General features: G+C 35.2%; 2 protein-coding genes and 3 pseudogenes across 2 annotated transcripts; 1 reads left to right on the top strand and 4 right to left on the bottom strand.

Moving 5' to 3' along the window:
• Positions 1 to 3,146: 3,146 nt before the first annotated feature.
• On the bottom strand, positions 3,147 to 5,105 carry LOC116116127 (annotated as a pseudogene).
• Positions 5,106 to 5,690: 585 nt separating this feature from the next.
• LOC116116128 lies at positions 5,691 to 6,868 on the top strand (annotated as a pseudogene).
• Positions 6,869 to 8,943: 2,075 nt separating this feature from the next.
• LOC116116116 lies at positions 8,944 to 10,787 on the bottom strand (annotated as a pseudogene).
• A 5,663-nt stretch (positions 10,788 to 16,450) lies between these two features.
• Positions 16,451 to 17,606, bottom strand: LOC116116129 (GDSL esterase/lipase 5-like; the record flags this gene model as incomplete). The annotated part of the gene is made up of 4 exons (XM_031402222.1): positions 17,299 to 17,606; positions 17,099 to 17,220; positions 16,803 to 17,027; positions 16,451 to 16,681 (listed from the first exon to the last, which is right to left on the bottom strand). Coding segments are annotated over exons 1-4 (867 nt in total), but the record flags the coding sequence as incomplete, so codon positions are not given.
• A 2,993-nt stretch (positions 17,607 to 20,599) lies between these two features.
• Positions 20,600 to 22,430, bottom strand: LOC116116148 (GDSL esterase/lipase 1-like). Its single transcript, XM_031402243.1, has 5 exons — positions 21,967 to 22,430; positions 21,729 to 21,850; positions 21,394 to 21,618; positions 21,061 to 21,316; positions 20,600 to 20,971 (listed from the first exon to the last, which is right to left on the bottom strand). Exons 1-5 carry the CDS (start codon positions 22,280 to 22,282, stop codon positions 20,736 to 20,738), a joined length of 1,155 nt encoding a protein of 384 aa, XP_031258103.1. The 5' UTR covers positions 22,283 to 22,430; the 3' UTR covers positions 20,600 to 20,735.
• Between the last annotated feature and the right edge of the window lie 485 nt (positions 22,431 to 22,915).

The following is a 22,915-nucleotide window of genomic DNA, read 5'->3' on the forward strand; positions in this document are numbered from 1 at the left end:
TTATTCCTGTTTTCATTTCTCTATAAATTGTAGACGTAAGGACAGATGTAAGGTAGTGAAAAATATAATGCTTCAGTCCTTTATTTTAAAGTTGTTCTTGCCCTCTGTTTTCTGAGTTTTATATTCTTGCTCTCTGTTTTTTTTTTTTTTTTTTGAGCTTTTATATGGTATCAGAGCCATATTTGACAAACGTCAAATGGCCGATCCTAAGTCCCTTGCATCAACCTACATCAATACTTATGGAAAGCTCTCAAGCTCGGTATCATCCTTTCCTCTGGCGAATGCTCTACCAAACGTCATTGTCAAACTGGGAGAGAAGAACTACGCCTATTGGAAATCACAAGTACTTCCTACATTGAAAGCTTATGAACTTGAAGGATTCGTTACAGGTGACAAACTGTGTCATCTAGCTCTCATAATCTCTCCAAATGATAATTCTAGAAAGATTGTTAATACATAATACACTATGTGGAAGAAACTAGATCAATTCTTGTTTGGTTGGTTGATATCCTCTATTTCTGAAACAATATTTAGACATGTAGCAAACTATGAAACAACTTTTGATGTTTGGAAAACTTTAGAAATGCACTTTCTTACTGATTCAAAAGCTAGAGCACTGCATCTGCAAAACCTTTTACAAACTACTAGAAAAGAAAACTTGAGCATCAACGACTATGTACTGAAAATGAAAGAAGTTGCTGGATCATTAACTGCTAGTGGATTAGTTGCTAACGATGAAGAGCTACTTATGTATATTCTTGATGGCCTAGGAATCGAATATGACAAGGTTGTAGCAAATTTAACCTCTCAAAGTGGAGATGTTTCTCTTCAAGAAGCGCAATTCCTGTTACACAAGCATGAGATAAGATTGGAGAAACAACATTCAGTTTATATAGGATTTCATGAAGCAACAACTTTTCTTGCAAATAAACAAACTGTGAACTCCCAACCACATCAACCAAACTTCAATGCATTAGCTTACCAATCAAACCAACCTGTGCATGGATCATCTCAAGGACATATAGAGTCACGGAACTTCTACTCAAATGGTCAGGATGTACATTCAATAAATGGAAGTATTCGAAGAGGCCGTGGCAGAGGTAGAAATTTCTATAAGCCAAGAATGATATATCAACTATGTGGGAAAACAGGACACATGGCACTTCAATGCTATCATAGGTTTGATACAAATTTCCAAGGTGCTCAAAACCATAGGTATCAATCTATACCAAACTTTCCCTCTACGCAAGCTTATTTTGCAAACACATATCCTATACCCTACTATACGAACCAATCCTATGGTCCCTATGAATACAATAAGTAACCAATCTCTAGCACTGAAGTATCAACCAAATGCATTAAACTCACAACAATAGCACCCTTCAAGATCAGTTACACATGGTCTTGAAACACCTTTTGACAATCGTTAGAATGAAAATTCTTCACAAGTGGCTTCACCTCTTACAGTCATGGATCCAAATTGGTTCATTGACTCAAGAGCAACTCACCATATTACTCTTGACTTACAAAATCTATCCCTCAAAAGTCAGTATAATGGTCCAGAAACTCTACAAGTTGGAAATGGACAATGCCTTGGAATCTCACACAGAGGTATGACCACTTTTCCCTCAAATTATCTAAATAAGTCCATTTATCTTTGAAGCATCCTCTGTGTACCTCATGTAACAAAAAAATTGCTAAGTATCTCTAAAATTACAAAAGACAATAATGTTGTTGTTGAGTTCTCTGCTGATGGATGTATCATTAAGGACAAGTTGTCACAAAAAATTCTGCTTCAAGGGGTTCTGAATAATGGTCTGTACCAGCTTGCAATACCAACCATTTGGAGAATTGGAAATAAATCAGATGGTGACTCTTTGCGCAGCTCTTTTAAGTCCCTTCCTCATCGGTCTACTGAAATGCTTCCTCAGCAATCTTTGCATGTTAGCTCATGTGTTTCAGCTAAGAATAACTCAGACAATAACGTCATCAAACTGGTAGAACGTTCTCCAGTTGGAATCGTTGACAATGCTGTTTTGTTGTGGCATAGAGGATTAGGCCATCCTCATTTTTCCGTTCTTAGAACCATTGTGAATAATATGAATGTAAAGCATCATGCTGCAATCAATAAAGTTCACTTTTGTGAAGCTTGTTAGTATGGAAAACTTCATCTCAACATTCAGCCTTCAACTTCCTCCAACTCTCTTGAACCTTTCGAATTGGTGTTTGCGGATGTTTGGGGACCAATTCTAATTGTTTCAGCCATTGGTTTTAGATACTATCTACTATTTGTAGATGATTATACCAGATATACCTGGATTTACCCTCTGAAATTTAAATCTGAAGTTTGTGCCATTATCACTCATTTCATCAAACACTATCAACAATTTGATAAGAAGGTTAGAACTTCTCAATCCGTTTGGGGTGGTGAGTTCATACCTCTAGCTGCTTACTTTACTCAACAAGGAATTCATTTCTGCCATCCATGTCCCCATATTCACCATCAAAATGGCAAGGTCAAACGCAAGCATTGCCATGTTACTGAAACTGGACTTACACTTCTTGCTCAAGCTTCCATGCCACTTTGTTACTGGTGGTTTGCATTTCATACAATAGTTTATTTGATAAATTGCCTTCCGTTAGCCACCTTAATGCATAACAATCCTTTCCAAATGCTATTCAATAAAGCTCCTGATTACACAACACTCAAAAACTCATTTCGTTAATCTTGTACATTAATTCTAATAATGTTATCTTTAAGCACGATTTTTCCTATACATGTAGACGTGGAGGATGTCCTCTATCGAAACCAATTAGCATAGATTGTTGAATCCCAAGTGTTAATTGGACAATGACGCAGCAAATGAGGTAATACAAGAGACATTTGGATTGGTTCTGCGGCAAGTACTCAAGATTATACTTAGTGCGAAATAAAGAAGTCAACAGGTGCTTGAAACTCATGATTTGTTGTTTGAAAGCTTCAGCACGAAGAAAATTATGCTAATTGCAGTGCAATAAATAAAGTAATATTTTTTATTAAGACCATAGAAATCCTACATAACAAGGAATATGCAGTGCTATATATGATGATAGGATAAGATAATCACACCGCATAATTAACCAGAATAATACAAAGAATAATTTAATCAAAAACTGAATAGTTGTTTCATATTGTGAGGCGCTGTGACTGTGGCGCTCCATCCCAAAGTAGCTGAGCGAGTTGAGTGTTAGCTCTCTCTGTTGTATGTCCACCATCAAACCACACATATTCTGCACGATTACTGCATAACTCAAACATCTGAGTCCCATTTTCTGCTCTCCCGCAATTCATTCCTCTGTAAGGCACTCTGCCACAGCATGCAGCCTTCCCCTCTTTGAATCCTTCACCACATAACAAACATAAAACAAATTACAACAAATTTAATTGCATGTTTGAGGAAAGTTCAGGTCATCATTAATTTAAAAGTTACCATATTTTGAAGGATTAGCAACTCTGTCGCCAAGTGCAACGTAGTAATCAAATATTGCACATTTGAATCCTGGCAACTGGGTTTCTAGCTGCTTAAGAAAAATAGCTAGATATCTATTGTGTTGTCTTGCAAGTGATGAAGGTTCCTCGGCACAACCACTTCCTATTGAAGGATCAAATACTTTCGTCATTGGTACGCAACCTAATGGCCCTACATTTTGAAATGCAATTTTCCTTCCTCCTAAATCACATATATCTTGCAAATTAAGATATTGAAATTAGAAAATGTAAGTGTGGTTATCATCTTAGTAGAAAGTAAAATCAGGTTACTCACTTTGAGCACAGATGTTAAGTTGCCGATGACTGATTGTACATATTGACCCTCTGATTCCTCTGAAGCGTTGCGATTTCTCTGAGAAAAGCCGAAGTAATCATTGCCTCCAATACTAAATAGATAAACAGCATTCATCAACACCCTCTTGGCTTCTTCTTCACCCAGTTTCTCTCTCAGTGATTTCACCACATCCTTAAAGTAGCTTAGCTGCAACCTTAGATTTATCTGCAGAACAGAGGAGATTATGTAATTGCCAGAGCTCGGTAGGCCTAAAAATTCTACACTGATTGAAACTTTCCTAATTTATTCAAATTACTGAAGACGAAATTGCATACCGATCCAGGACGAGTTTTATCAAGAACACCAGCTCCAGCAGAAGCAAAGTTAGCCCCTGTTGATCAAATGATATTATGCTGGAAGGTCATGAAGTTGGTCAATATTTTGAAGTGCTGGAGCTGCATGTTCTGGCGGCAAAAATCTGGTGTTTTGTTGCTGTTAGCTTCTACCGTAATGCACCAGCATTTCTTTGATTTTTATAATGTATATCTTAGGTAAATTCAGCTAAAAATCTGCTGTTGATTTGGTGTTAATGTAATGTGATGTGTTTGTAGTAGTTAGTAAAGTATGGCTGTTTAATTTTGATTGCAAGTCTGCTGCAGAGTATGTGTAACTGCAGTGCAAACCATGTTTTATATTCAGTTTTTTGTTCAATGAAATAGCATTCCCGTTTGTAACTTTTTTTTTTTTTTCAGTGTGTGTGCCATCACAACAGCAGTTTTTCCTTAGAATTCTCCAGCTCCAAAACCTTCAGCCCCGTCAGTGAATTGATGATCCCCCGGTTGCAGCTATGGTGGAAGTATGGGCAAATTGGCAAACTGGGCTGCACCAAATTAATGAAGTACATACTGTCACCATTTACTCACAGTTGCATATATACATACATCAATTAATTTAAACAATTAAGAAAGCTAACATTAATGTCATACCAATCAAATCCGGAACTGTGCGGCCATCACACAGTCTTCCAGTGGGGCGTTTGAAAAAGGTTTCTCCACAAGGGAAGACTGTCGCTCCCGCTCCCTCTTGTGAGGAGTCATTAAGGTACTGGTTGTTGCCAGGATCAAACAATGAGTCTCCGAACACAAGCAAGGCCTTATGTGGTGCATCTCTAGGCCTGAACCGAGCATGGCAGCTAATTGGCTTAAGAAAAATTGATGCAAATAAGAGTAGCCCACAGCAAAGGAAGCTCAGACCTGCCATTGTTGATTCTGATGCTGAACAGAGTCCTCCACTGTTACTCATTTATAGACTGTGGACAGGGCGATAGTGCAATTGGTATTTGCGATCATAGGAGCACTAATTAATGGTGTTCAATCTTTGGCGGTGGTGCCGTTCACAAGGCAATTGCATTCAAATTGTGGTGGAGAAAGTGTGAATTAAGAAGCAAAGTTTGACTTCCTGATTAAAGATGCAAATGCCATACCTTATGGGTCATTGTCTTAGTTTGAGATACATATGTTGGTAATAGGAATACTAGCTGTATATGTTGCGCATTTATTGTAGGCTTATAAATAGTTCGATTTTTCAATTATGCAGTTCAGTCGGTATCCATTCCATTATTCAATTTTGCATTAATATTTTGTTACTTTCCGATGCATTTATAATCTAATCATACAGTATTAGATTTCTTGTATTATATAACCTGGCTAAAGTATTGCTGCACTTTGCTGCTTTAAATCCGCAATCTTTGAATAAAAGTACCATATAGTACGTATACATAATTTGGTAGTTTCAGAATTCTCACAATATGAAGGCTTCGATGCATGCGATGAGCCTGTGAAATCGGATTGGATTTTGCGGATAAGTAAGGCTCAACAACCACAAGTTATGAATTCCCTTCTGGATACAACAAAAGTGCTGTTCAATATGAATATTATAACAAAAATTTCAAAGCAGGTAGATAGCATCTGTCGAGGCAATGATCTTTAGAATAGAAAATTAAATGTAGCAGAACTTAACAACATTTAGTTAATTAGTTTTCTATATCGAAAAGGCATTCCATATATATACATACATCTTATGAATGTAATCACATCGGCACATCGATCGCTACCACATCTAAGTTGATATTTAGATACTTGTTCATGGCGAACCTAAGCTCATTCCTTTTTGCTATAATTTTAGGTGCAATAAGTCTTAACCCAAGAGCTTGCCATGGTCAAGTGCATAAGCTTTTGTTCGTCTTTGGATATTCATTGTTTGATGCAGGAAATAAAAAGTATCTCATTAGTAGCACGAGAGTTGTACAAGCGTACGATCCATATCATATGGCATAAGTTTCCACAATCAATCCACTGGAAGAGTGTCGGATGGTCTCGTAGTCCCCGATTTTATAGGTAAAATTTATGTGTTAGTTTTTTGTCCAATTTCTGTATGAAGAAAGGAAGAAAAAGATTCAGATTCTAATCACTAATTAATTAATGAATCCTTGTTAATTTATATTGTGGTTGCAGCCCGGTTTGTGAATTTGAATATGGTTCCACTATACCTACAACCAGGAGCAAACTTGTGATGGAGTCAACTTTGCTTCAGCTGGATCAGGTGTTTTTGACACTGCTAATTCTGGAGTGGTATGCGTGTTGGTTCTTTTTTTTTTCTGAAGAAATTAATTAAGTTGGCCTTGCCCATCAAGTGCATTGCACATATTTTTTTGGCTGAGTTATTCCATATACAATTTTCTTTTCAGATAAACCTTCCCGAGCAACTAGCCAATTTCAAGAAGGAGTTAAGTTCATTGGAGAAGGATGTGCTGATAAGATCCGTGTTCTTGATTACCATGGGAGGGAATGATTACTTTAGCTTCAAAACCATAAACCCCAATGCGACTCAAACTGAACGAAAGCAGTATCAAAGGATGGTGATTGGCAATTTAACTAATGCACTCAAGGTATAAGATCAGTAGCGTTCTCTCGTGGTCAATCAAACAATGCGATTTAATGAAAATTATCTATTTTTTTCACCTTTCCTTGCAGGAAATATATGGCCATTGGGTTGTATGCCATTGATTAAGCAATTTTTCCCTCCACTAAATGGAAGTTGTAACAATAACTTTTTAGTACATGCTACACTACACGACAATTTCACAAACATTTTGGAAGTATGTCTAATATTATTAATTTATTATAACTTAAAACATATCTTAGAATCTTAAACACACTCATTAGATACTATATAAAACGTTTAGTCAATGTTGTTTAGTAGGTTTGACCTTCAATTAAATATCAACATCAACGAAATTCTTCTTGTGAGAAATAGATGCTAGAAATTGAGAAAGTTCTACATCATGCATGATGAAGGCAGTGGACCCATGATTTGAAAGCAGTATACCTGTTGCTTCCAAGCATTTTCTATGATACCCACATCAACTCTGTGCATTTGTTTTCTTTCATCGGAGAATTTTTGCTTCCATGTGGATCCATCGCATCTTGTCTTGTCTTCCATCGCTCACCTGTGTTTCAACTATGGCTGTGTCTTTTGATACAACACGGTTGTTCCCATATTAGCCACTATCGATGAGATGATTCGTTCTCACACACTACGATATCTTTTGATTGTTAGATAAATAAGTCAAACAGTTTCAAGAAATTAAAGTCTCAATTTCATAAATATTTGTAAGGATAAGGAGAGCTAAAAGAGTTTAATTTCTACAAACCAGTTAATACGCAATTCTATTTGTTAGCTAGTGCAAATTAATAAAATTCATTAATTTTGGAGAACCAAAATCCTATCTAGTTTTTTTTTTTTTTTTTTAAGTGAGATGTCTGGGTCAGCTTACTCACATCTTGACTATTTCTAAGAAGAAGCTATCCCATAGCAACCCATCGCCACACCCCTCCAACTAAATCATGGGAAAAGGTATTACATTTACATCCAGCGGGAAATCAAACTTGGAACTGTGAATCGAAGTCATACACAGTCCTCTTGGTTTTCCCTTACCACTAGGCTACCATGGATGGGTAATCCTATCTGATTTCTGCTTAATTTAGATCATATGAAAAAGGTTATTGTGGGGCACTGTTATTTAATTTGTTTTATGGTTTAAGAGCAATATGTAGAGAAGACTACGTATAGATGAAGCTGCCGCCGGTTCCATTTTCCTTGAATTCTATTTCAAGAAACCTTGCTTTTCATTTTTTTTTTCTTTTTATCTTGGAAATATTATCTTATATTGTAAAGAAATAGATTAAGTATAGTACTAATTGACAATTAGTTTGCGTATAATTGCTCACAACTAACAATCTTGAAAGTTTGGTAGGACATGTGTTTTAACTTCGTATCTTTGTGCATGTACTCATATTTGGGTTGTTTGTGGCTAAAAAAGGGTAATGAGAATGTGGTATATTTTCTTACCTTTATTTGTTTTCCTTGTGGTGGATGAGGAATCATTAATGTGATATGCATATGTTATGCCGGGGAAAATAGGGCTAACGTGGCGCCTAGTTAAGTACGAAAGGTCAGACCTCGGGAAGAGTCTACTGACATTCTGGCGCAGCCGCGTCGTGTAATGATGCAAGCAGCAAACTCCTGTCGGTATACTGGGTGCGCGCCAGACTGAAGAAAGGCTAGAGGATGTCCACGTGTCTAATCTCTGCAGCAAATTGCGTAAATTACTCTAGAAGATGGGCAATGTAACATAAAGAAGGATTTGCACAGATAATCCCACCAACTCATAGATTCAATAATGATAACCTTAATCCATCCCACTATAAATTAGGAGCTCTCATCTCATTTGAGGGATTAGCTACCCTCTCTCTAGAATATACAGCATTTGATACCTTGTATTATCATTGTAAAGCCAGTCGGCTGAAGCGACCTGACCTTTATCATTAATACAAACATCAGTGGACGTAGAACTTGCTTCCTTAGCATCCGAACCACTTTAAAACTCCTTTCCTACTGCATTTGCTCTCGATTCTCTTGCTTTCACTTGTGTTTTCTGGGCCAGCTCAGCATCTCACACGTGCGTTTCGTTGGTGTCAAAATCACGCATCAATAGCATATATATGTTTATGATTGTTTGTGTTTTGTATGACTTTCGTGCGTTGGATGAATTGAGGACTTGAGGTGGTTGGTTGGGGTGAATGCACTATTGTGGTATTGTATGTGTTACCCTTGGAAGAGTTGTAGGGTTACGAAGTCGGAGTTGATGCCTATTGAGGGCTTTTGAGAAGAAACAGAGAATGAAGAGAAGAGAAAAATCTGAAAAATTCGTGTATTTTGGCTTGTTGATAGTATGTACAGTGAATGCACTTTTATAGTGCTCAGTACAGTAGCTAAACTAACTCTAGTATAGCACAGTAAATTATTGACTAAGCATAAGATATGTGGCTGTAGTCTGCCCAATTTAACTTGATGGGTTACATGGGAAATAAAAGTTTATCGTTTGATAAAATCTCAATGGCAGTGGTGGAATTGAGCTCATGAAGTTGCTTCATGCTAAGAGGCCACGTAAACTCTGATCCTCCATTCCACAAGAAGTTGAATAATATAGAATTAGCACGTTCAGAAGCATGGCCTCCATCGAAAAACACATACTCATTAGGATCACTATATAGTTCATATTCTTTTACTCTTCCGCATTTGGAACCACGATACAAACCGATGCCGCAACATGCAATTTCTGACACATTGAAGCCTACAATAGACAAGGTTTACAACAAAAGTTAGAGTAAGAGCGAGATTATGTCTAAGCATTTAAAAGAAAACAAAAAATTATGACCTATATATAACTTACCATATTTTATAGGATAATTTATCATATCATTAAGTGAATTAAAAAAATCAAAAATTAGATATTAGAATCCTGATAATTGGCTTTGCAACTCCACAGTGACATTAGACAGAAGACTATTGTGGAGACTAGTGATTGCTTGGAGCACTTCTACACAAGCACCACCACTATGATTGTACTGTTGTTTGAACTCTGGTAGGCAACCCAAAGGTCCCACGTTCTGAAATGCAAATTTCCTCCCTCCCATTTCATATATTTCCTTCATGAAAAACAGAAAAAAATAAAAATAAAACATATATATATATATAAAGAGAGAGAGAGAGAGAGAAGAATAACATGGGAAAACCTCAATTTGAGATGTTTGCTGAGCAGAATTTTACCTTAATCACATCTGTAAAATTGCCAATCACCATGTTTACATATTCCCGTTGTTGTAATTTGGTAGGATTAGGAGTACTGTCGATGAAAGACATGTAGTCAACGCCTCCAAAGCTAGACAAATAGATTGCAGTATCTTTTTGGCTTCTGCATCACCGAGTTGCTGCTTCAGTAAATTGGCCACCTCCTTAAAATAGCTTAGCTGTTTTTGGCTGTAAAGCTATAAAAATTAAAAGCATTGTCAAGATATATTTTACCTAGTAACTCATTTGAATAAAATGTTGTACATACCGTACTTGGTTCACTTTCTTCAAGAACACCAGCTCCAGCACTTGCAAAATTAGCTCCATTGCTAAAATTATGACTTCCAGGTTGTAAGTATGGTTCCCAGAGTGGTAAATTTGAGTACATTGCTGCATTATTTAAATAAACAACACAATTAATTCTGAGACGGATCGACATAATCGTAATTCACTAGCTGGCTACCATACCAGCAAAGTCAGGGACAGTACGACCATCGCAGAATCTTCCAGTCGGATATTTGAAAAAACTCTCTCCATATGGTGTAAAATTTGCCTTGCCTTCAATGCCAATATAGAGATAGTTATTGTTTCCTGGATCGTAGACCGAATCTCCAAACACAAAGATGGCAACATGTTTGTTATTAGCTTGCCCGGACTCATCACCTTGAGAGCTTGCTGGAGCAATAAGAAGGCTAGAGTACAACAGAAGCAATCTGTAGAGAAGACTCCGTATAGATGAAGCTGCCGCTGGTCCCATTTTCCCCGAAGACAAAGACGGCAACATGTTTGTTATTCCAGGGAAGTTTGCTTTTAACTTCTTCTCATCTTGGAAATAGATCAAGCTTCGTACTAATAAACAACTAAGTTTAAATTTAAAATTTTTTTATGCGTATAATTAATTGCCCACAACTAACAATCATGAAAGTTTGACTAGCTAATTAGTTTGGTAGGACACGTGTCAATTTGGTAAAATCTATTTTCTACATTGAAAAGGAGATTGCAACGTACATTAATTAGACACCATGTGTTAAATTGTGACTATCAGTCATCCCCACTAAGTATTAAAAATCACGGTCACAATTCACCATCTTCACTTGTCGCTTTTAAAGTTATGTGGGATGTCACAAATAACCCGTCTGAAGGTTTTTAGGCTGGAGAATCCTAAGGAAGAGCACTGCTATTAAGTTGGCACACACTGAAAAAAAAACTGCATACGGGAAATGTATGACTTCATTGAACAATAATGCAACTAATATACATGGTTTTGCACTGCTGTTACACCTACTCAGCAGCAGATTTACAATCAAAATAAATCAACCATACTTTGCTAACTACTATAGACATATCACATTACTAAGCACCCAACCAGCTGATATACAGCTGAATTCACCTAAATTAAAATTACATTGATTAAAAGATTCAGCTCCAAAGAGTTACAGCAGAACCAAAATACTACAGCAAAAATTTAAACTTTGCCGCCAACATTGCAGCATCAGATTCCAAAAGTTGACATCCTACATGCAGTTTCCAGCATAATATCAGCTTGATCAACACTGTCCACTCTTTAAGATGTTGAGCCCACAAGTTGGGTCTACTCTAACTCTAAAACCAAATGAAACACACCGGTCTATTGTACATGTTGTTCGCTTTGGACCCAAGTTCCCATGAGTTAATTTTTTTTTTTTTTTTTTCCTTTTAGATAAACTAAGATCATTGACCCCGGCATACCGACAACCATATCTAGTTGAAATTTTGCAAAATAATTGCCCACAACTAACAATCCTGTAAGTTTGACTAGCCAACTGATTTGGAAGGACTTGTGCCAATTAAGTCAAATCTATATTTTATAGAAAATGAGTTAGCATCATATATAAGATAAATGTGTGTATGCCACATTTAATATAAATATGAAGTGTTATATATATATGAATCAATCTATCTCTTTTGTAGAGGTTTGCATTAGATGATGTCCACATAAACGGTGACGGAGAGTTTTCCTGAATTGTCGAGGGTCCCTATTTAAGTTTCAGTTCACCACCACAGAAGAGTTTGCTTTATCTTTTTATAATAGGGAGTCTTCCCTGTGAATTAATACATATTCTATGTTGAATGTGATAAATTGTTTACTTTACTGAAGGTCTTCGTTTTAGGAGTACTTAGTTGTAATTCAAGCTTTAACAGATCATGGCCTCGGGAAGCAGAATTCTGATGAGTTGAAAGGTAAGCAAGCACGTGAAGCTCACTTACTAATCAAACGACCGCGCGCACTTTTGAGCCAAATTATATATAAATCTTGAAATTAAATTAAATTTGTTCATGTACCTAAAATAAAGTTGCACTTACATTTAATGGATAAGTTACTACCCAGTCGTCTGCCATTTTTGTTGAGAAGTGGAGGTTTCCAGCATCGTAGAGTGAATCACCAAACGCAAATATGGCAACATGTTTGTTATTAGCTGCCAGGACTCAACATGTGTGCTTGTAGGAACCAGAAGGCTAGACAAGACAAACAAGATAGAGAGATTTAATGAAAATTATCTTAATTTTTTTTTTTTTTTTACCTTGCAGGAAATATATGACCTCGGCGGAAGGAAATTTGCATTCCAGAATGTCGGACCATTGTTTAAGCAATTTTTCCCTCAACTAAATGGAAGTTGTAACAATAACTTTTTAGTACATGCAACACTACACAACAAAGCCCTTTCAAAGGCCTTCAAGAAGTTCAGAGACACGTTTAACAGGTTTCAAATATTCCATATTTGATTATTATCATGCACTTCTCTATAGAATTAACAGTGCTTCAAAATATGGTACGTTATATATAATTAGTCATTATAAAAACTGAATTTGTGTGGTTCTGAACGCCCTAATTAGTACAAGTGACATATACTGAACTAATTAATATTTTATGACTATAACCAACAATGGGTTGGCTGAGTGGTAAAGACTTGGAGTCAAGAAGTTTGCTCCTCCTGTGGTCTCAGGTTCAAATCACAAGAACGATTGTTAATATTATTGGTAACAGACTACAAGACTTATCCTGTTTTAAAAGCTTTGTTTGGGATCGAGATACTAGTCGAGGTGCGCATGTGCTAAGCGTAACAAAAAAAAAAAAAAAAAAAAAATATATATATTATCTATAAAATATATATATATATATATATATATATATATATTATGACTGCGTCATGAAGGTTTTAAAGAAGGGATCAAAGCATGTTGTGGCAGTGGACAGTTCAATGGAAAAAATGCTTATACACTCTGCTCAAACCCTAGTGAGTATGTCTTCATCGATGGTGGCCACACCACACAACAGATAAACAACTAATTAGACGAGTTTATTTGGATCGGAGTACCAAATGTCACAGGGCCTTACAATGTGAAGCAATTGTTTGAGCTTCCATAATTCTTTTTGCAGCTTGTAACGCACTTAGATTATTTCTGCATATGATCATTACAATGATATGTTTAGTTGATCTAGCTACTAAATAAATCATATAGGAATATAATAAATCATCTAATTTTAATATGTATCAAACGGTACTCTTAATTTATATCTTTCTCATGTTACTCTTAATTCCAAAACTCTTCTTTAACTGTACTTTTTATTTTACTATATGACCGTTGATCCATTAAAATTAAAGAAAGTAATTAACCTAAGAACTATCTTAATGATTTAAATTAAACAATTTAACAAACATTTTGGAACTATATCTAATATATTTAATTTATTATAACTTAAAACATATATTAGAATCTTAAACAAACTAATTATATACTCATTAGATACTATATAAAAAGTTAGTCTATGTTGTTTAGTAGGTTTGACCTTCAATTATTTATCTAGTTGGAACTGACAATACACATATCCGTATTTATGCCCACAAGTTGCAAGCTAAAAACCCCAAATACAAATGGAGTTAGCACCGTACAATTATAGAGTAATTTCTTATCTCTCTCTATAAATTAATTATAGTAAATTATTGACTCATAAGATATGTGGCTGAAGTCTGCCGGTGGTGGAATTGAGTTCATAAAGTTGTTTCATGCTAAGAGGCCATGTAAAACCTGACCCTCCATTCCACAAGAAGTTGGATGATATAGAATTAGCATGCTAAGATTGATGGCCTCCATCGAAAAACACATAATCATTAGGATCATTACGTAGTTCATATTCTTTTACTCTTCTGCATTCATAACCACGATGTGAACCGATTCTGCAACATACAATTTCTGATACATTGAAGCTTACAATAGACAAGATTTACAGCAAAACTTAAAAGTAAGAGCTAGATTACGTCTGAGCATTTAAAAGAAAAACAAAATTATGACCTATATATAACGTATCATATTTTGTAAGATAATTTATCCTATTATTAATTGAATTAAAGTAATCAAAAATTAAATATTTGAATCCTGATATTTGGCTTTGCAACTCCATAATGATACTAGACAGAAGACTATTGCGAAGACTAGCGAATTCTTGGAGCACTTCTACACAGGCACCACCACTAAGATTGTACTCTTGTTTCAACAATGGTAGGCAACCCAAAGGTCCCACATTCTGAAATGCAAATTTCCTCCCTCCCATTTCACATATTTCCTTCATAAAAAATAGAAAAAAAAAAAAAATATATATATATATATATAAAGAAGAATAACATGGGAAAACCTCAATAGTAGAAGTTTACTGAGCAGACTTTTACCTTAATAACATCTGTAAAATTGCCAATCACCATGTTTACATATTCCCCTTTTTGTAATTCTGTAGGATTAGAAGTACTTCTGATGAAAGACATTTAGTCAGCGCCTTCAAAGCTAGACAAATAGATTCCATCGGCTAGTATCTTTTTGGCCTCCGCATCACCGAGTTGCTGCTTCAGTAAATTGGTCACCTCCTTAAAATAGCTTAGCTGTTTTTGGCTGTAAAGCTAAAAATTGAAAGCATTCCCAAGATATATGAAATCAAACAAATAAACAATCACAAATATCAAACTAGTAAAGAGAGAAAACATGCGCTATTTATCCTTGTTTATCCAATAAATAGGCCATATTCAATAGAGTCAATATTATTGAATTATCTTTTCACCTCTTTCGTTACAATGAATGCATTTTCCCATGATTTGCTATTTTACTCATATAAGAGAATTATAAGCTCATATAATAGTTTTAATGAGAAAAACCTAATATTATTGGGATCAATTTTCCTAAGCCCAAACCCAATTAAGAATTTAATTATTTAGAGAAATCTTACAGCGGCCCAAACCGCCTACAAGAAGCAATTTTTTAGATTAAAGAGTGGCTCTAATACCATGTTTATTGAAAGAATTGGATGTTTCAAAATTCACTGATTTATTAATAAGGAGTTACAATCTTTATATAGGTAGTATACGATCTCATGAATCTCATAATTATATTATTTACATATTATACAAGATTTTGTCTGATATAATTAAAAGATTACAGAATATCTAGAATATTATGAGATCGTAAACCTGATATAATTAAAGGATTACTGAATATTTATATAATATTTAGGAAATCTAAACACATTTTTCCTCAATTCTATCTTTGATTATGCCAGAACTTTATTAATTGACTCGGGTTTATTTTACCAAACTATTACACCTCAATAATTCGTAGAAGTAACAAACAATACGCCACTCATAGTTCAATATATATTTTGGCTTTCTTGTCCCACGTGAAAAAATAAATTGAGATATTGTAATGACAAGTGGATTACCACTTTAAGCCACCACAATCACTGCCACACAAGTCAAGAATTAAACCTACAAAAGAGATAGATTGATTCATGTAACAGTTTGTATTAGACTCAATGTGGCACACATTTAGCTATCTCTTTTGTAGAGGTTTGCATTAGATGATATCCATATAAACGGTCGGTCTACATTCAAACGTTTTCATACTGAAAATCACAAAATTATAATGGACAAAAGAATTTTCCTGAATTATCAAAACAGTCCCATTAAAGATTCATATTTATTTTCACCTAACTTCACTACACAATAATTTGCCCAATTTAACTTGATGGGTTACGTGGGAAATAAAAGTTTATCGTTTGATAAAATCTCAATGGTGGTGGTGGAGTTGAGTTCATAAAGTTGCTTCATGCTAAGAGGCCACGTAAACTCTGGTCCTCCATTCCACAAGAAGTTGGATAATATAGAATTAGCACGTTCAGAAGCATGACCTCCATCGAAAAACACATACTCATTAGGATCATTACATAGTTCATATTCTTTTACTCTTCCGCATTCGGAACCACGATACAAACCGATGCCGCAACATGCAATTTCTGACACATTAAAGCCTACAATAGACAAGGTTTACAGCAAAAGTTAGACTAAGAGCGAGATTACGTCTGAGCATTTAAAAGAAAACAAAAAATTATGACCTATATATAACTTACCATATTTTATAGGATAATTTATCAAATCGTTAAGTGAATTGAAGAAATCAAAAATTAGATATTGGAATCCTGATAATTGGCTTTGCAACTCCACAGTGACATTAGACAGAAGACTATTGTGGAGACTAGCGAATTCTTGGAGCACTTCTACACAACCACCACCACTATGATTGTACTGTTGTTTGAACTCTGGTTGGCAACCCAAAGGTCCCACATTCTGAAATGCAAATTTCCTCCCTCCCATTTCATATATTTCCTTCATGAAAAACAGAAAAAAAAATAAAATATACATACATACATCCATATATATATATATATATATATAAGAATAACATGGGAAAACCTCATTTTGAGAAGTTTCCTGAGCAGAATTTTACCATAATCACATCTGTAAAATTGCCAATCACCATATTTACAAATTCCCGTTGTTGTAATTTGGTAGGATTAGCAGTATCGTCAATGAAAGACATGTAGTCAACGCCTCCAAAGCTAGAGAAATAGATTGCATCGGCCAGTATCTTTTTGGCTTCTGCATCACCGAGTTGCTGCTTCATTAAATTGGCCACCTCCTTAAAATAGCTTAGCTGTTTTTGGCTGTAAAGCTATAAACATTAAAAGCATTGTCAAGATATATTTTGCCTAGTAACTTATTTGAATAAAATGTTGTACATACCGTAAGTGGTTCACTTTCTTCAAGAACACCAGCTCCAGCACTTGCAAAATTAGCTCCATTGCTAAAATTATGACTTCCAGGTTGTAAGTATGGTTCCCAGAGTGGTAAATTTGAGTATTTTGCTGCATTATTTAAATAAACAACACAATTAATCCTGAGACGGATCGACATAATCGTAATTCACTAGCTGGCTACCATACCAGCAAAGTCAGGGACGATACGGCCATTGCAGAATCTTCCAGTCGGATATTTGAAAAAACTCTCCCCATATGGTGTAAAATTGGCCTTGTAGTCAATGCGAACATGGAGATAGTTATTGTTTCCTGGATCGTAGACCGAATCTCCAAACACAAAGATGGCAACATGTTTGTTATTAGCTTGCCTGGACTCATCACCCTGAGAGCTTGCTGGAGCAATAAGAAGGCTAGAATACAACAGAAACATTACGTAGAGAAGACTCCGTATAGATGAAGCTGCCGCCGGTTCCATTTTCCTTGAAGAATTCTATTCCACGAAAGATTGTTAGTTATAATTAACAAAATTTGTATGCGTATAGTTGCCCACAACTGACAATCTTAAAAGTTTAACTAGCTAACTAGTTTGGTATAACCTATTTTCTACATTGAAAAGGCGATAGCAAGGTACAATTATACACCATGAGTTAAATGTGTGCCACATTTTGTATATATTGTTGTATGAATACATCTATCTTTTTTGTAGAGGTCAGCATTAGATCTAGATGAAATCCATATAAACAGTCATCAAACTTTTTTCGTATTGAAAATTAGAAAAAGTCTAACCTACATGAGAATTTTTTTGAATTGTCAAAGGTCCGTATCTAAGTTAAAGATTTTTTTTTTTTCACCAAACTTCACAACAAAAGAGTTTGCAGTATATTTCTACAACGGGGAAGACTCCCCTATAAACTTAATTGAACCATAAAGCACAATTTAATTGCATAGAATCAAATCAAAATTGTAGAAACCCTAAATTTGATATGAACCTTAATTTGATATTGTAACTTTAATTATGCAACATATAAACAATAAAGTACATACACATATCAATCAATAAAATAATTGTCATAAAATTCCTCTGACATGTGGAATGTCTCCAATTTGTCTATTAACAAAATAATTGTCAACAACTAATAACTTTTATATTCCCCATGAATTAATATATTCTAATTATGTTCAATGTGATAAATTGTTTATTATATTGATGGTCTTCCTTTCACTTAATTGTAAGTCCATGCTTGACAAGAATCAGATTATTGGATATAGTGTATACTTTCACTTAATTGTAATTGCTACAGCTTTCTGATATTGAATAAAATTTTTCTATTTGAATGTTGGATATAATTCTTTAATTAAAACTAATCAGAATAAATTGTGTGCTCTCTTTACTTTTCTATTTTACTTTATTGTGTGTATTTGGTTGTGGTTACAACACAGATCATGGCTGGAAGTAGAACACTGATGAGTTGAAAGGTATATATGTAGGCACGTGAAGCTCAATTAGTAATCAGCCAGCAGCGCCTTTGAGCCAAATAATAGATAATTCTAGATTATTCAAAGTTACACTTATATTTAATTTATTAGCCATCGCCCATTCGTCAGTGGTGGTCATCACGTGGCAGTTGCTTTGAAATTGTGAGTGGAGAGTATTAATGTAAGAAACAAAGTTTGATTTTCAGATAGTTGTGCCATTGAGGCCACGGTTTGTTGAATTTCGTCAGAGTTTTATATACTGTTTACAACTATTGCATGTAATTTTCCTGATGCAGAAGCCCTTAATTAATACAGAAAATCATGCATGAGTCTCAGTTCGTAAAACAATTAAACATTGGTTGACTTGTTTAAGTTCCTACTTAAAAAGAGTAATACATACTTATAATCGAATCATATAACTGAATTATACAATTGATAAAAAATAAAAGATATATTAATTATTTTATATAATTTTTATTTGTTTATATAACTCCAATTTTAAGTAAAATATTACTGTACTGAAAATCAGGAGTTAATTGGCATGGGATTCAGCTAATTTGTCTTATATATTACCTTATTAGTTACGTCATCGCTGATTCGACATTTTGGATTCTACTGTACATGTTTTAGTTACAGTTCTCTTCCCTTCTTAACTTGTCCTTATTATCAGGACTCCAATTAAGTTGTTTTCACTACTTTTCTTTAAGTCGGCTTTACATTTCTTCTAAAGAAGTTTCCTCAAGTCGTTCTCACACTACTTTTATTGGTATTAAAGAGTAAGCTCAACCATTGATATTTGTTATGTCTAAAAAGTCAGAACTGATATAAGCTGATGTAACACTAATTAGAATTCAAGAAGGTTTTGCGTCATTCAGAGTCTGCCATGTCTCCCAAGATAGAGAGAATATAACTGTTAATAATTCAGCCGACTCAAGTTTGTCTGTAAATGAATTTGGTTCGTACACCTGTCTAAGCCTCATTTAATTTAAAAATATTTTCTAAGTTATCAGCTAATGGGACTCTAGGAAGGATCTACACGGCACCAACCCACTTGCAAATATATAATCATTACCTTGAGCTCAAGGGGTATAAATAGGCAACTCTCCCTCACAAAATCGAGATCAGACACTCTGAATTCAACAAAGAAAATAACAAAAACATACCAAAGGAAAGAGACTAGCTTGATATTCTCTAAGAACACTTAGAAAACCAAGCACCTATAACTCAGATCGCAGTTCACAATCTCTTGTAATCTTGGCTATCACTCATATAAAAAAAAAAAAAAAAAAACAGTGGATATAAAATTCACTTTAACCATCCGGACTACTGTAAAACTCTTATTGTCTCATTTATTTTACATCTTTGGATACTATTATGATAACAGTGCACCATAATCAACTCTTATAATCCATTTACGTGTGATTTATAATCTCCAAGCACTTTGCACATGCGAGGTTATTGGTGTAAAAAATAATCATCAACAGTATCAAAGAGAGTTTGCAACTTGATTGTTTGGTGTAAAGATCTCACCAAGATGCCAAGTCTATAGAGTAGAGATGTGAACCTCTTGCACTAGCAAATGAACTTGGGATTCACTTTCCACGGTTTGCTTAAAAACCCAAAAATTTACGTGCAAAGGTTTTACACAAACATCTTTCACCCAAACACATGTTTACTTACTTATGAAACCTAAAATTTATAAACTGAACTCAAACTCATTTCGTTAATCTTGTACATTAATTCTAATAATGTTATCTTTAAGCACGATTTTTCCTATACATGTAGACGTGGAGGAGGTCCTCCATCGAAACCAATTAGCATACATAGTTGAATCCTAAGTGTTAATTGGACAATGACGCAGCAAATGAGGTAATACAAGAGACATTTGGATTAGTTATGGGGCAAGTACTCAAGATTATATTTAGTGCGAAATAAAGAAGTCAACGGGTGCTTGAAACTCATGATTTGTTGTTTGAAAACTTCAGCACGAAGAAAATTATGCTAATTGCAGTGCTATAAATAAAGTAATATTTTTTATTAAGACCATAGAAATCCTACATAACAAGGACTATGCTGTGCTATATATGATGACAGGATAAGATAATCACACCGCATAATTAATCAGAATAATGCAAAGGATAATTTAATCAAAAACTGAATAGTTGTTTCATATTGAGAGGCGCTGAGACTGGTGGTGCTCCGTCCCAAAGTAGCTGAGCGAGTTGAGTGTTAGCTCTCTCTGTGGTATGTCCACCATCAAACCACACATATTCTGCAGGATTACTGCATAACTCAAACATCTGCGTCCCATTTTCTGTTCTCCCGCAATTCATTCCTCTGTAAGGCCCACTGCCACAGCATGCAGCCTTCCCCTCTTTGAATCCTTCACCACATAACAAACACAAAACAAATTACAACAAATTTAATTGCATGTTTGATGAAAGTTCAGGTCATCATTAATTTAAAAGTTACCATATTTTGAAGGATTAGCAACTCTGTCGCCAAGTGCAATGTAGTAATCAAATATTGCATATTTGAATCCTGGCAACTGGGTTTCTAGCTGCTTAAGAAAAATAGCTAGATATCTGTTGTGTTGTCTTGCAAGTGATGAAGGTTCCTCGGCACAACCACTTCCTATTGAAGGATCAAATACTTTCGTCATTGGTACGCAACCCAATGGCCCTACATTTTGAAATGCAATTTTCCTTCCTCCTAAATCACATATCTCCTGCAAATTAAGATATTGAAATTAGAAAATGTAATTGTGGTTATCATCTTAGTAGAAAGTAAAATCAGGTTACTCACTTTGAGCACAGATGTTAAGTTGCCGATGACTGATTGGACATATTGACCCTCTGATTCCTCTGAAGCGTCGCGATTTCTCTGAGAAAAGCCGAAGTAATCATTGCCTCCAATACTGAACAGATAAACAGCATTCATCAACACCCTCTTGGCTTCTTCTTCACCCAGTTTCTCTCTCAGTGATTTCACCACATCCTTAAAGTAGCTTAGCTGCAACCTCAGATTTATCTGCAGAACAGAGGAGATTATGTAATGGCCAGAGCTCGGTAGGCCTTAAAATTCTACACTGATTGAAACTTTCCTAATTTATTCAAAATACTGAAGACGAAATTGCATACCGATCCAGGACGAGTGTTATCAAGAACAGCAGCTCCAGCAGAAGCAAAGTTAGCCCCATCAGTGAATTGATGATCCCCCGGTTGCAGGTATGGTGGGAGTATGGGCAAATTGGCAAACTGGGCTGCGCCAAATTAATGAAGTACATACTGTCACCATTTACTCACAGTTGCATATATATATATATATATATACATCAATTAATTTAAACAATTAAGAAAGCTAACATTAATGTCATACCAATAAAATCCGGAACTGTGCGGCCATCACAAAGTCTTCCAGTGGGGCGTTTGAAAAAGGTTTCTCCATAAGGGAAGACTGTCGCTCCCGCTCCCTCTTGTGAGGAGTCATTAAGGTACTGGTTGTTGCCAGGATCAAACAATGAGTCTCCGAACACAAACAAGGCCTTATGTGGTGCATCTCTAGGCCTGAACCGAGCATGGCAGCTAATTGGATTAAGAAAAATTGATGCAAATAAGAGTGCTCCACAACAAAGGAAGCTCAGACCTGCCATTGTTGATTCTGATGCTGAACAGAGTCCTCCAGTGTTACTCATTTATAGATTGTGGACATGGCGATAGTGCAATTGGTATTTGAGATCATAGAAGCACTAATTAATGGTGTTCATATCTTTGGCGGTGGTGCCGTTCACAAGGCAATTGCATTCAAATTGTGGGTGGAGAAAGTGTGAATTAAGAAGCAAAGTTTGACTTCCTGATTAAAGATGCAAATGCCATACCTTATGGGTCATTGTCTTAGTTTGAGATACATAAGTTGGTAATAGGAATACTAGCTGCATATGTTGCGCATTTATTGTAGGCTTATAAATAGTTCGATTTTTCAATTATGCAGTTCAGTCGGTATCCATTCCATTATTCAATGTTGCATTAATATTTTGTTACTTTCCGATGCATTTATAATCTAATCATACAGTATTAGATTTCTTGTATTATATAACCTGGCTAAAGTATTGCTGCACTTTGCTGCTTTAAATCCGCTATCTTTGAAACCACAAGTTATGAATGCCCTTGTGGATACAACAAAAGTACTGTTCAATATGAATATTATAACAAAAATTTCAAAGCAGGTAGATAGCATCAGTCGAGGCAATGATCTTTAGAACAGAAAATTAAATGTAGCAGAACTTAACAACATTTAGTTATTTACTTTTCTATATCGAAAAGGCATT

This window comes from Pistacia vera, unplaced genomic scaffold (genome assembly GCF_008641045.1).
Source record: "Pistacia vera cultivar Batoury unplaced genomic scaffold, PisVer_v2 Contig761, whole genome shotgun sequence".
NCBI classification, from domain to species: domain Eukaryota; kingdom Viridiplantae; phylum Streptophyta; class Magnoliopsida; order Sapindales; family Anacardiaceae; genus Pistacia; species Pistacia vera.